General features: G+C 47.4%; 1 protein-coding gene and 1 pseudogene across 1 annotated transcript; both read right to left on the reverse strand.

The window, feature by feature from the left end:
- Positions 1-1000: 1000 nt before the first annotated feature.
- Positions 1001-7087, reverse strand: LOC139829562 (olfactory receptor 14J1-like; annotated as a pseudogene).
- A 7181-nt stretch (positions 7088-14268) lies between these two features.
- On the reverse strand, positions 14269-14829 carry LOC139829563 (olfactory receptor 14A16-like). The gene has a single exon (XM_071817727.1). It carries the CDS (start codon positions 14827-14829, stop codon positions 14269-14271), a length of 561 nt encoding a protein of 186 aa, XP_071673828.1.
- Positions 14830-15307: the final 478 nt, after the last annotated feature.

Here is a 15307-nt window from a genome sequence, read left to right on the forward strand (position 1 = left end):
GCAGAGCCTGGCAGAGCTGAGCAGAGCTGAGCCAGGCTGAGCTGACTTCTATTAACAATTCTAAATTTATAGGTTTAGAGGTAGGGGTCTGGACTAAGAGGTTAGACAAGGACGTTTTCTTCAATAATTGTTATTCCAAACACACCACACACATGTTATGACTGTTTTCAGTCACATTCCCATGCATATCTTGTGGGAAGCATTCCGACGCACTCATTCACACACCCAGGCCCAGCATTCACACATCATACATACGGGGATAGTTTTCCGGCCTGAGATATCATTCTCACTGGCCTGGGCTCTCACTCCTTACACTCATAAAAAACATACTTCCGTATAACCTGTCCAAGGCCCTTTGGCTAGAATGACACGTCCTGCCATTCCTACAGAGGCCAGCTCTTACACAGTGGTTCACATGGCCCTCTCCTGCCCACAACCACAGGGATGCCACTGCAGAGACAACAGGACTGTCACAACTAACATCAGACCTTAGGAGCAGGACAAATGCAAGGGCTCAGCAGGACAGTGTGGATGTGAGGAGAGACCAACACTGAAAAAGCCATGTCCTGCAGCTGTCCTTGGCCATGGCTCCAGGGAAGCAGCAACCCTTTGTCACAGGTGGCAGAGAAGGAGTGACCACTGAGACAGACAGGGGCAGCCCAAAGGGGCAATGGGGATGCTCCTCCATGGGGCAACTGAACATTTACCTCCTGAGGATCTCCTGCATTCTGGGGCTTCTCTCCCAGCTCCAGAGGAGAAGTGAAGAAAAGCAAACGGAGACATATAATTTTCTTCTGGTATATTAATAGACTTTATCTAAAAAGAGAGCCTGAATGTACATAGGTCTCTGGGTCAAGAAAACACAGGCAAGAGGCAAAGAATATTATTACAGGTATAAATCAGAAACTAAAACCAAATACAGTCCTTTTTAAGGAGAACTAAAGAGACATATGGAAAAAAGTTATTCCTGGCTGTTTCTGAGATACTACGAGAGTCCTGGTCAGATAATGAGCACCTTATTAATCTGAAATAGGCAGTATTCTAGTAGTTTCCACAGGGCATTCTTGAGGTCCTGGTTCCTCAGGCTGTAGATGAAGGGGTTCACTGCTGGAGGCACCACCAACTACAGAACTGCCACTAGGAAATTCAGGGATGAGAGGGAGATAGAAGGGAGTTTCAGGCAGGCCAAAATGACAGTGTTGACATACAAAGAGACCGCGGCCAGGTGAGGGAGGCACATGGAAAAGGCTTTGTGCTGTCCCTGCTCAGAGGGGATCCTCAGCACAGCCCTGAAGATCTGCACATAGGACACCACAATGAAAACAAAACACCCAAATGCCAAACAGAAACCAATCACAATAAGACGAACTTCCCTGAGGTAGGCATCTGAGCAGGACAGCTTGAGTATCATAGGGATTTCATAGAAGAACTGGTCCACAACATCGCATTTGCAGAGTGGTAGTGAAACTGTAGTGGCTGTGTGCAGCAGAGCACTGAGGAACCCAGTGTCCCAGGCAGTTGCTGCCATGTGGACGCAAGCTCTGCTCTCCAGGACGGTTCCATAGTGCAGGGATTTCCCCCTTTTGCCCCTCCCTCTCCCCCCTTCCCACTCAGGACAGGCGATTGGGAGGGAAAGAAGGACAGAGAGAAGAGAGTTGGAAAAGTTAAAGATGTTTTACTAATGCTACTGATAAGAATAGAGAAAATAATACAAAATATACAAAACCAATCTTGAAAGTCTCAGCAACTGCAGAGCCAGCACCCAAAGTCCTGGATTAGACTCTGTAGCCAACCGGAGCTGGATTCAGTCTCTCACTAGGCCTCAGTTTGCAGGGATGACCAACAAGGTCCTCTCCTAATGTCAGCCATGAGGAAAAAGGGAAGGAAAAAGGGATGAGATCCTCGTGATGTCCCACTTTTATATGAAGTATTCACGTGAATGGAATGCTATACACAGTTGGTCACCGGTTTCTCGTTGCCCCTCTTGTGAGATGTCCATCCGTGCTTATCAATAAGTTTGCATTCCATTGCTGGGTTTACCAAAACATGTATCTGGTTCTCCAGGAAAATGCAGCTGATATGAAGGCTTTAGCTGACAGGCAAAATTCACTAAAAGAGAAACTTGTTTTTTAACAAAACCAGGACACTGCTCCATGACATTCCCTGCCACCAAGGTCAGACTGACAGGTCTGTAATTCACTGAATCCTCCTCATGACCCTTCTTGTAGATGGGCATCACATTCACCAACTTTCAGTCAACTGGGACCTCCCCAGGTACCCAGGATTGCTGATAAATAATTGAAAGTGGTTTGGTGATCATGTCTGCCAGCTGCCTCAGTATCCTTGTATGTATCCCATCTGGCCCCGTAGACTTGTACTTGTCTAAGATGTTCAGCAAGTCGCCAACCATTTCTGCTTGGAGTATTGAGGCTTCATTTTGCTCCTCATCCCTGTCCTCTGGCTCAGGGTACTAGGTACCTGGAGCACAACTGGTCTGACTACTAAAGACTGAGGCAAAGAAGGCATTTAGTACCTCAACCTTCCCCTCATCTTCTGTCACTATGTTGTCCCCCACATCCACAGAGAATGGAGATCCTCCTTAGTCCTACTTTTGTTGCTGATATATTAATAGAAGCACTTCTTGCTGCCTTTTACAGCAGTAGCCATGCCCAGCTCTAGGCAGGCTTTAGCCCTTCTAATTTTCTTCCTGCATAGCTTCATGGCATCCTTGTAGTCGTTCTAAGTAGCCAGTCCCTCCTTGAAAAGGTTATAAATTCTCCTTCTGTTCCCAAGCTCCAGCTGAAGCTCTCTTTTCAGTCAGGCCAGTCTTCTTCCCTACCAGCTCATCTTTCAGCATGTGGGGACAGCCTGCTTCTGTGCCTCTAAGATTTCCTTCTCATATATTGACCAGCCTTCCTGGACCCCTTTGCTCTCCAGTACTGCCTCCCAAGCGACTCTGCCAACCAGCCTCCTAAAAAGACCAAAGTCTGCCCTTTGGTAGTCCAATGCAGCAGTTCTGATGACAAAACTCGATCAGTTCATTATCATTATGCCCAAGGCAACCTCCAACCAAGACATTACCCACAAGTCCTCTTTTCACAAACAATGGGTCCACTGGGGCTTCTTCCCTAGTTGGTTCACTGACAAGCTGTGTGAGGAAGTTTTCTTCCATGCACTCCACGTGCCTTCTTGATTATTTCCTCTCTTCTGTATTCTATTTCCAGCAGACATCTGGTAAGCTGAAGTCCCCAATCAGAAAAAGGATTAGCAATTAAGAGACTTCTCCAAGCTGCCTGCAGAATATTTCTTCTGCATCTTCACCCTGGTTGGGTGATCTGTAACAGACTTCCACCAAGATATCTACCTTGTTGACCTTTCCCCTATTCTTATTCCCATGCTGTGTGCATTCCTATAGATTGTCCTAAGCTGGACCATTGATCCTGCCACCTTTTTTGCATTGAGAAGCCCTAGTTCCTTCATGACCATTCTCAGGTGCTTCCATGGTCTCTAGCACATATATAACCTTCTCTTCTACCGCACATCTCTCTATCCCCTACTTCCACGGAAAACACAGACGAAAGGGCCTCACTAACACCCTATCCCTCAAAGGTTAGCATGCTTCCCTTGGGATTTTTCTGCTGCACCTGGTTTTCTCACCCTCTCCCTTGAAATCTCATTCTTTCAGTGAGCCCTGCTAACCCCTGCCCCAGGAGATGGTGCTAACTCCTTCCGCCTTTGAGAGAGGTGCACCCCATTTGTTCCCAGCAGGCCAGTGTCATGTAAATCAACCCACAATCAAAAGCCCCAAATTCTGCTGATGACACCAATCCCACGGCCAGGTCTTCCTGTATCTACTGGGTTTTCCTGGATCTTTCCTCATTGTACTCCGAAACTGAGGGGACAGAGGAGAACCTTACTTGTGCTCCTGATCCCTTAGCCAGTTGTCCCAAGGCCCTGAAGTCCCTCTTGATTGCCTTTGGATTTCCCACTGGAGTCTCATTGCTACCTACTTGAAAAATTAGTAACAAATAGTAATCTGAGGGCCTTACCACGGCATGAAGTTTTCTCTTCATGTCTTTAACCCTGGCCCCAGGGAGGCAGCAGATTTCCTTGGGAAGTGGGTCTGGTCTACATATAGAGTCTTCTGTTCCGTTCAGAATTGTCCAATGACAATGACCTACTTTTTTCTTTATAGTAGCAGTTTTGATGGAGGGTGCAGGTTGACTTATCCTCTGTGGCACCTCCAGCATATCTGAACCACCTTCCTCAATATTTAGTAAAAGCAGTTGTAAATAGATGAGGTGAGACAGATAGATGAGATAGTCTATGTCATCTTTGCCTCAGACTTCACCAGCAATGTCTGTCAAGCCTTTGTGCCTCATGTCAGGACTCTGGAGAACAGCTATTGATGGACAGAAATCAAGTCTCAGGTTACTTGAGCAAACTCAACTCTTATGAGTCCACAGGACCAGAAGGGCTGAATCCAAGTGTACTGAGAGAGCAAGATGATGTCATAGAGAGACCGGTCTCCTCCATCATGTATGAAAAGTCATGGAGACTGGGGGGACTCCCTGCTGACTGGCAAAAAATGAAATTTGCATGCACATTTCATAAAGGGCAGAGCATGACCTGGGGAGATAAAGGCTGCATATCTTCACTTTGGATGAGGGACATGTCTCAGAGTTCTCTGGTATTGCATTTCTGGATGTGTGAAAGAGAAGGTGACTGAGTGAACCCAGGACTGATTATGTCTGACCACCCTTGTCCCTTCCTATATTGAAAGTACCACATCTGTAGGTGAGGGGAGAGTGGGTGTGTTTAACTAAACACCATCAAGGCTTTTTGCACCAACTCCCAACATATTCTCTTTTCAAGGACAAACAGGCTGGAGAGATGGGTTGATGGGAACCTTTATGATATCCAAGAAGTGCAAATTCAGAGTCCTGTCCTAGGGGTGGGTGAGCCCTTTGAACTGACACAGCTCAGGGACATCCTGTCTGGGTTACAGCTCTGCAGAAAAAATTCTCCATGTGAAGCATTGGGAGAAATGTATTTTTGGAATTGGGCTGCATAAATCTATATTTACAAAGAGGAAGAGAATGTGTCATCATCTTGCTTGTTCACACCCATGACCTATGAAAAAAATCATGAGAAATTATAGATAGACCTCAAAGTTCTGAAAATCGAGACTTCTTACATAGTTATTACACTGAGGTATCTTCTGTTTGTATTTCAACTTTTGACTAAGACTTTATTCAGAGGTCGATGCAGCCACCCACACAGAGGCAGGCACTGCCTACAAGATACATGGGGGTAGCTGAAACCCTTATGTAGGACAGGGAAATGTGACCCAGGACCTATGGCTCTACCTGTAGGGACCTACCTCACTTCCTGAAGCAGGAACTGGTGGCCAGAGAAGACCAAGGCATCTTGGGTGGGACAACTGATTTCTCTCCCTTGACAGGAAGGAAGCCTGGGCAATTGCACCCAAAGTGTTCAACCTTGCTCTCATGCCTCTCTTCATCTATAATGGAGTCATATGATATTAACTTTCGTAGAATCATAGTATGTCCTGAATTGGAAGGGACCCACAAGGATCATCAAGTCCAACTCCTGCCCCTGTATGTGGAAACCTCACAGTTCACACCATGTACCTGAGGACGTTATCCAGTCTCTTCTTGAACACTGACAGGCTTGGAGCCATGACTATCTCCCTGGGAAGCCTGTTCCAGTGTCCAGCACCTCTGGGTGAAGAACCTTTTCCTATTGTGTAGTCTAAACCTCCCCTGGCACATCTTCCTGCCATTCCCTCGAGTTCTGTCATTGGTCACTAAAGAGAAGAGTTCAGTGCCTCCCCTTCCTCCTCCCCTTGTGAGGAAGCTGCAGACCATGATGAGGTCTCCTCTTAGTCTCCTCTTCTCCAAGCTGAACAAACCAAAAGTGACTTTAGCCACCCTTCATACGGCTTCCTCTCCAAACTCTTCACCAACTTTGTAGACCTCTTCTGTTCACATTCTAGTAGCTTATTACCTTTTTTTATAGTGTGGTGCCCAGCCCTGCACACAGTACTCCAGGTGAGGCCACACCAGTGCAGAGTGGAGTGGGACAGTCAGCTCCTTTGCCCGTCTGGCAATGCTGTGCTTGACGCACCCAGGACACGGATCCCTCTTGGCTGCCAGAGACACTGTTGGCTCATGTTCAACTTGTCATCAACCAGAACCCCCAGATCCCTCTCCACAGAACTGCTCTCCAGCATCTCATACCCCAGTCTGTCTGAACAGCCAGGGTTGCCGTGTCCCAGGTGCAAAATCCAGCACTTGCTCTTGTTGAACTTCATGTGGTTGGTGATTGCCCAGTTCTCCAGTTTGTTCACTTTCCCCTGCAGGTCCTCTCTACCCTCCAGAGTGTTGACAGCTCTGCCCAATTTTGTGTCATCAGCAAAGTGACTAAGCAATCTCTCAAGTCCTGAGTCTAAGACATTGCAGAGCATTGGCCCTAAGATGGAACCCTGCAGAACCCACTAGTGACTGGTCGCCAGCCTGACATAACCCCATTCACTGGAACCCTTTGAGCCCAGTCGATCAGCCAATTGCTCACCCACTGCACTGTGTGTTTATTGTGTGTGATACTGTGAGAGAGAGTATCAAAGACTTTACTGAAATCCAAAAAGATCATGTTGACAGACTTCCCTTGGTCAACAACATGGGTAACCTTGTAGTAGAACCAAATTAGGTTGGTCAGGCAAGACTTTCCCCTCATGAACCCGTGCTGGCTGGGACCAATGATTGCATTGTCATTCACATGTTTTTCAATAACTTCCACAATGATCTTCTCCATGATTTTGCCAGGAACAGAAGTGAAGCTGACAGACCTGGAGTTGCAGGGGTCATCCTTGTTGCTCTTCTTGCAGATTGGGATGTTTGCCAGCTTCCAGGCTTACAGCACCTCTCCAGTTTCCCAAGAACATTGAAAAATCGTGGATAGAGGTCTTGTCAGCCAGCTCTTTAAGCACCTTTGGATGAATCCCATCAGCCCCCATCAACAGGTATGGTTCTAGCTGTTGCCAGACTGATTGGGATTTTGTCATTCTCACAGCAGTAGTTTTCTAGTCCAGGGTGATGGGGGCTCCCATGTTCATCACCCTTGTTGAAGACTGAGGTGAAGGAAGCATTAAATGTCTCAGCTTTGTCCATGTCCCTGTTAAATAAGGTGACCATGCTCATCAACTAATGGACCAATTATATTTCTAATTTACCTTTTACCATTAATATATTTTTAAAAAACCTCTTTTATTGTCCTTCACAGTATTGACCAGCCTCAATTCTAATTGAGCTTTGGTAGCACGAATTTCCTCCCTACAATAGCAAGCAGTATCTCTGTAGTCCTCCCATGTTGCCTGACCTTGCTCCCACTGACCGTATGATTTTTTTTTTTTTTTTTTGCTGTATTTCATGAAGGTCCCTGCTCAACCAAGCTGTTTTTTACCTCACCTGCTAGATTTTTGGCATTTTGTAATGGCCTGATCCTGTGCTCTTAGTAAGTGGTACTTAAAAAACAACCAACACTGATGAACCCCCAACCCCTTCAAAAGCTTCCTTCCCCAGAATTTTACTAAGTAGTTCTCTGAGCAGCTTGAAGTCTACTTTCCTCATAACTAGTGTTAAGGTCTTGGTGGAAGTTTTCCTCCCATTAGCAAAGAATTTAAACCTGACTGCTTCATAGTCACTGTTAGCCTCGTTACTTAGAGGCTCTCAACTTTTCCATCATCAACTGCCAGCTCCGTACACTCCAACCCCTCCGCTACATACAGTACCACCACCCCCACCTCTCCTACCCTACCTATCCCTTCTGAATAACCTGTAGCATCCATCATGGTGCACCAGTCACAGGATTCATCCCACGAGGTTTGGCTAATGCCAATTACATCATACCCCTGGGAGAGGGACAAGGCTTCTAGTTCATCTTGCTTGTTCCTTACGCTGCGTACATTAGTGTAGAAGCACTTCAAGTGTGGTTGATTATGCCCTTCAGCTTGTGGCACACTCTGAGGAATCTCATTACCAAGCACCTCCCCAAGCTTTGGTGTGCCATCCTACTGCTTGTCACTGACCTGCCTGCTACCGCCCCCTTCCCCCTTCCAAAGTAGTTTAAAGTCTTATCAATCAGTCTTGCTAGCCCCTGAGCAAACACCCTTTTCCACTTCCGTGAGAGGTGCATTCGATCAGGTGTCAGGAGTCCTGGTGAAGGGCTGACTATCCCGTGGTTGAAAAACCCGAAGTTCCATCAGTGACGCCAGTTGCTTAGCCATGTGTTGATTTGCTGGGCCTGCCTGTTCCATTCTGTATTCCTGCCCGCAACTGAAAGGGTGGAGGAAAAAAATCGCTGGAGCACCTGGCCATTGACCAGCCACCCCAAAGCTCTTAAATCCTTTTCAATTTATTTAATACTACTTTTGCCTATATCTTCCCTGCCAACATTAAAAAAATAGCGGGTAATAGTCAGAGGACATTACCAGCCTGGGGAGTCGTTGAGCCACATCTCTTACTCTGGTCCCAAGGAGGCAGCAGACATCCTGTGGGCTGGGTCAGGTCAGGATATTGGGCCCTCTGTTCCCTTCAGAAGGGAGTTGCCTATGACAATTACCCTTTTTTTTCTCTTTACATGTGAAGTTTTAATGTGTTTTCTGGGTTTCATGTAGGGCGTGAGCTGCTCAGAGGACCCCCTCCTTCCCAGAAGGGTGTCAAAGCTTACTGTAAGGCGACAATAAACCATGGCAGATGCTCTCTGTTAACCCTCCACCCTTCCCACTATGGAAAGTGCAGAGGAAAGAGATAGAGACTTCAAAGTTGGAAAAGTTTATAAATGCTTTATTAATGTTACTAATAAATAGAGAAAATAATACAAGATATACAAAATCAATATTGAATTTCCCGGGGTAGCACAGGGTTCCCCCCTTTTCGCGGTGGACAGAGCTGGCATTGCGCCAGTGGCTGCAGGGCAGGCACCTTGAAATCCTGGGCTGGACTCCACAGCAAACCGAAACTGGATTCAGGGATTCAGGGTTTTATTAATATTACTAATAAATAGAGAATATATACAAAATATACAAAACCAATCTCGAATGCTTGATGTGGAGTTGGCGTCACTCAGTAGCAGAGCTGGGTGTGCGGAGCTGGTAGCTCCAGAACCTGCAGCTCAGGCTCCCGAAAGTCATGGGTGGGACTTCACAACAAACCAGAAACTGGTTACAGGGATGCAGGGTCTGAGGCCTGTAGATCACAGGCAGACAGACAGGGTCCTCTCTAGATGCTGGCCATGGTAGAAGAGAGAGTGACCCTCGTGATCACCCTCTTATATAGGGGGTATGACGATTATGGGATGGAATACTTCCGTTGGTCAGTTCTAGTCACTTGTTCCATCCACCCCTCCTCAAATACGCCCCTCTCACAACAGAATGTGGGAAAACTTATCACTCTTTCTTGGCTACCATAGCAATAAATCTAAACATGAGCTTCTTCAGCATTCCGTTGGTCTCGTAGCAACACCAAATACAGCATCCTAGGAAAAATATGCAGGCTAAAACTCAGAAAAGTACAGCCACCTAGAACTTAGCTGAAAGAAAAATCACTAAAAGAGAACTGGTTTTGTTTTTAACAAATGGAGACAAATGGAGAGTGACAGGAGGAAAACTGGACAGACACTGCAAAATGTGTCTGTGCAGCCAGTCTGTTGCTAAGATGATTTGAGAAATGGTCAGTTTAATCAGGCCATGTGGAAACAGCATAAAGATCAGTGAGATTCAATCTGTTCCATACTGGATAGAGTAGCAGCCAAGCAAGTGCTGAAAAAATAAAGGTTTCTTTTCCTGAGAGCAGTGCACTCCTGGGAAGTCCCATGATTGCCATACAGGAAAACATTCTCTTTACTAAACATGTTTGTCGTGGTTGAGACAGAGAAACGACATGGACCAAGTTCTTCCAGGATGAAAGTAGTAGATGCCATTTATTGCCACAAGTGCATTTTTATACAGTTTTACCAATTCATGTGTCTCTTCACTATTGGTTACAAGTTACAGCAGTAACATCTCATTGGCTAATTTTGCTATCATCAGTGTTACTCTTCTACTCCCTTCTCTCTCACGGGTACATCCTTAATATCTCCGGATACTCCTTTACTCCCATCTTTCTCATGGGTAGGCCTTCATATCTTCAAGGCTAATTTCTGTTCCCATGCCCTCCGTCAGGGAATCCACGGACCCACCGTAGTCCCCCACACATGTTCAATCATTTCAGGTACTTAAAATGTTCCCATACGACAGAAATGTTAAGAAAAGTTCCTCATCTTTGCAGGCCAAGCTGAGTTCCTGCCCAGAAGCCTCCAGTGCTACTTCAGGATGCCCCGGTGTGCCTGATGCTCTCACCTGGGATTGGGAGGTTTGCTTCTCACCCCAACCAGTATGACCATTGAAGTCACCCCATGGCCCCAGGGCACCACAGCCCCTCGCTCTGCAGAGCAGCATGGCCAGCTCAGGGCCCTGTGGGGAGCACAGGGAGGGGACCAGGACCAGCCGGCCAGGCCAGGCTGGACACCCTCACCTGGGGAAAGGGATGTCCCTGGAGAAGAGCAAGGGAGCATTTCTGTGCCTGCAGGGAGGAATCCAGGAGAAAGACAAACCTCTTTCTGTAGACACTTATTTGGGGCTGGACCAGAAATCTTGTTCTGGCCTGGGGAAAGGGGCTGGCACTGAGGGGCACAGGCTGCCTGTGGTGGGTGTTGTGTTTGAGAATGGCACACACAGAGACACACACACAGAATTCGTATCAGCAACTAGAGCAGAGCATAGCAGAGCCATATGTCCTGCTGCTCCCAGGGTGGGGATATCCTGGTGTAGGCACCAGCAATACTGGATATTCACAGGTCTCTATGTCCTTGTGCCATGTGCAGCCTCTAACCCTTTGCTGAGACCCATCTGTACCCCCAGCAGCTGCTGTGCCGTTCAGAGGGGCTGGGGCTGTAGGGTGAGTGCCCAGAGCTCTGCAGCCCCCTGCGCTGGACCAGCCCAGACAGGGCTGCTCTGCTGGGCTGGGCTGGAAAGAAATCTGGGACTGTGGGAAGAGCAGAGGAGGGGCTGGGCTGAGCTGGAAAGATAATTGTAGGCTGTGATGACAGGTGGGCCAAGGCCCTGAGCAGGTGGCTCTGATGCTGGGAAACCCCTTGGTTTCCTTTATGACACAGAAAGGAGAAGCCATGACCTCCAGGCAATGGGAAGGGGGATCCTGTCCCTTATGCACAGCTCAAGGCTCTTCCTGGGACCGTGGGATGTGAGTGTGCAAAGCTGAGGGAAGGACAACACTGGTACAAAAACTTACAGCTTCCCCACGGGGTTGCAAGGAGGCAATGAGGCCCCAGTACCATGAGGACAACATGTCTTCTCCTAGGCTTGAGTGTCAGAGACAACTGGCATTGCCAAAGGGGACAAGGACATGGGTTCTATTGCTTCCTTCCAGCCTTGCCAGCACCCTTTGCTATCTCCACCACAGGATGTTCTACAGGGTCCTACACCTACCATTCTTTCCCTGCAGGCTGTTGACACACATCTCACTCGCCCACCTTGCTCTCGCCCCAGCATTTCTGCGCCTTCATTGATGTGTCTCCACCCACACTGGCTGTTCTTTGGAACACAAAGCCATGGGCTGATCCATGCTCTTTCTGGCTGCCCTCTTCTACCACAGTACTGACCTTCCAGTGACATTTCTTCCTCCTGACATTCAGTGTCCACCTTCCAAGCTGCACTTTGTGACTTTTATTTTTCTCACCCCTTTCCCACTACCAAGGAAGGCTCGACCATGTCAGAAACTGCCCTTCAAGCTGGGAACACAACCCGTCAGTCTTCTTGTGGTCTTCCAACTCAACTGAGAGATCTCCTAAATCCCAGTACTACTGCTGGCCTTTCAGCTTCTCTGATAGACACAACCATGTGCCTGCTGCTGTCCTATCATGTACTCAGGCAGAATGAACATGACAACCATCTCCAAGGCCTCTTCCTGGATAGGACCTATGGGGTACCTTGGCAGAGGTACTTTCCCAGCCATGTGCCTGTTGCTAGGCTGTCACCTCCGAAGACAGAACTGACCTCACAGTCCTCTTCACAACCACATGGTTGTTACTAGATTGTGAGGTTCTGAGACACAAGTGACTTCATAACACCATACCCATCCATCACCCCCCTTTATGGCCCAGGACCTGACGAGAGAAAAGTACACTTCCTTTATCAAATTGATATTTCCCACTAATGATTGGATTGATGAAACACTCTTCACAGGAACTGCTGTATTTATGTTGATACCTTTTAGGTCTCCTCTCCTGTGTCTTTTTTTTTTTTCTTCTTCTTCTTCCTCTGCCAATTCTGTCCTCCAAAACCTTTCCAAGGTTCATTGTATCATAGAATAACTCAGGTTTGAAGAGAGCCCTGAACATCATCTTGTCTCACTCTCCTGCTCAAGACAGGGTGAACCAGATGAGGTTACTCTCATCTGGTGAACCAGATGAGGCTCCACTGAACTTTACATCATACACAAAGGAGCTTAAAGTGCACTGCATTACATCATACAGGGGAAGAATAAAGATGTTTAACAGTGTTGATCCAAATGCTGGTCTCTGAGGGATGCCACCAGTAACTGTCTACATGGGGGACTTTGTACTACTGACATTTGGGCTTGATCATCTAGCCAGCTTCCCACTCAGGGTCCACTTCTTGAGTTCAGATATCAACTGGCTATAAGGAGACCACAGGAAACCATGTCTGAAGCCTTGCAAAATTCAGTGTACACAACATGCCTTTCTTTCCCCACTCATTTCAGTTGAGGAATCCCTTTCTTGTCCTTCAGATACATGGAGACTGGTGCAGAAAGACACGACCTATCCCCTTCCCAAGGATGGAGATAGGCTGACCAGCCTGTAATTTTTCAAATTCTCCTTCCTGCCCTTCTGGAAGATGGTTTTGACATCTTCCTTTCCCAAGGACCTCAGAGCCTCTCTGATTCTGCTGGTACTTTAGAGAGTACAATCCAGAATCACAGGTAAGGGTGACATAGCAGACAGGAGCATTTGCAATGAGCCTTTCCAGGGCAGCTGAGGTGAATCTCACTGGGCCAGTGGGGTTTGTTCCCAGAGTCACACACAGAAATGTCAGGGTTCTGTCAGGCATCCACATCTGATCTGGCCTTATGCAATTCTAATGCACCCAGGAATGTTCGTAGACAGAGTCTTTCCCATTTACACACAGCAGCAGGAATAATCTGCTTTAGAGTAGTGTGAGATGTCCTGTGTCTTGAAGAACGGTCACAGGGGTACCAGTTAAAGGAAGCACATCCCTGTGCTGCATTTAGGCAGCTTCTCATGTAATGTTACCTCTAACATGTAGTTACCCTGAGATACTGTCTGCCAAGTTGTGGGGAGAGGCCAGGGCTGGAAATGGTGTTTGTGAGGGGATAATTGACCTGGGGTAGCTTCCCCAGGGTGTTCGGCGCACATGAGTGCAGACCCAACCCTACTTCGCTGGTCCCTCAGGTCTCTTGCAGAAGGTCTGTCTGTGAGAGGATACTGCTGTGTGCCCCAACAGTGCACATCCAGACTGTTTAGCTGTACACTGGTGTTTTCATTTGTGGGTCACTTTGTTGGGCATGTTCTTGAGAGAAACTTCGGAAGGAGATGGAAGCCCCCAAGCTCTGTCCTGAAGAGATCACCTTTCTTAATATAAAGGCTGTTATGGAGGCCAGCTCTGATACAGAAGTGCATATTGACTGTCCCTGCCTGCAGCCACAGGACTGCCATGCCACAGGACTGTGACCAAGCTGCCAGAGCACTCAGGCCTTGCACCAACAAAAGGCATCAAAAGGAGATTGCGGAAGTGGAAAGCAAACAGCCCTGAAGACCACGCACTAGTGCTCGCTGGCAGTGCTGCCACATTGGGACTCTTTTCACTCCCACCTATGCACATAGAAACAACCTCTGCAGCTCCAAAAAGACACGGATGAAAACTCTAAGGAAAAAAAAATGCTGCAGAGCCCTTTATTTTATTTAAACACAGAGAGCGTAGGGCTCCTCATTTACAGTGAGACTCAGTCATAAAAGATAGTGAATCAGAAATGTAACAATTAAATAACAATTAAAAAAACATGAACACCACCATCAGAAAAAAAAAAATCATGTGTTAGTGTTATGCAGTAGAAGATGGGCAGGTTATTGCTTCAGAAAAATATCAAGTTATCAGTTTTCACACACCAGCATGAGCTGCTGGTTCCTCATACCGTAGATGAAGGAGTTCGCAGCTGGAGGAACCACTGAGTACGGAACAGACACCACCAGGTCCAGGGATGGGGAGGACATGGAGGGTGGCTTCAGGTAGGCAAACATGGCAGTGTTGGTAAACAGAGAAACCACAGCCAGATGAGGGAAGCACATGGAAATGGCTTTGTGCTGTCCCTGCTCAGAGGGGATCCTCAGCATGGCCCTGAATATCTGCACATAAGGCACCACAATGAAAACAAAACAACAAAATGCTAAACAGACACTAACCATGAGAAGACAAATTTCCCTGAGGTAGGATTGTGAGCAGGAGAGCTTGAGGATCTGGGGGATTTCACAGAAAAACTGGTCCACAACATCGCATTTGCAGAGTGGTAGTGAAACTGTAGTGGCTGTGTGCAGCAGAGCACTGAGGAACCCAGTGTCCCAGGCAGCTGCTGCCATGTGGACACAAGCTCTGCTGCCCAGGAGGGTCTCGTAGTGCAGGGATTTACAGATGGCCACATAGTGGTCGTAGGTCATGACAGTGAGCAGATAAACTCTGCCGTAACATAGAAAAGGTAAATAAATAAATAGATAAATAAATAAAAATAAATAAAAGAACTGTGTAGTACATCCTGCATAGGAGATGGTTCTTGTGTCCCAGAGGTAGTTGACCATGGACTTGGGGACAATGGCAGAGATGCAACCCAGGTCGAGGAGGGAGAGGTTGGGGAGGAAGAAGTACATGGGGGTGTGGAGGTGCTCGTCCCAGGCTATGGTGGTGATGATGAGGCCGTTGCCCAGGAGGGCAGCCAGGTAGATGCCCAGGAAGAGCCAGAAGTGCAAGAGCTGCAGCTCCCATGTGTCTGCAAATGCCAGGAGGAGGAACTGGGTGATGGAGCTGCTGTTGGACATTTGCTGCCTCTGGTCATGGGCGCTGTCATAGGAGGAAAAGACAGTGAAAGTTAGGGGAGACTGAGCAAAATCAAAACCATTTCTTATAGATCTCATAGACCTG

Source organism: Patagioenas fasciata, chromosome 21 (assembly GCF_037038585.1).
Source record: "Patagioenas fasciata isolate bPatFas1 chromosome 21, bPatFas1.hap1, whole genome shotgun sequence".
NCBI classification, from domain to species: Eukaryota; Metazoa; Chordata; class Aves; order Columbiformes; family Columbidae; genus Patagioenas; species Patagioenas fasciata.

Bases quoted from the DNA above. Each gene is read 5' to 3' on its own strand.
- LOC139829563 (XM_071817727.1), bottom strand. From the start codon at position 14,829: ATGACCTACGACCACTATGTGGCCATCTGTAAATCCCTGCACTACGAG.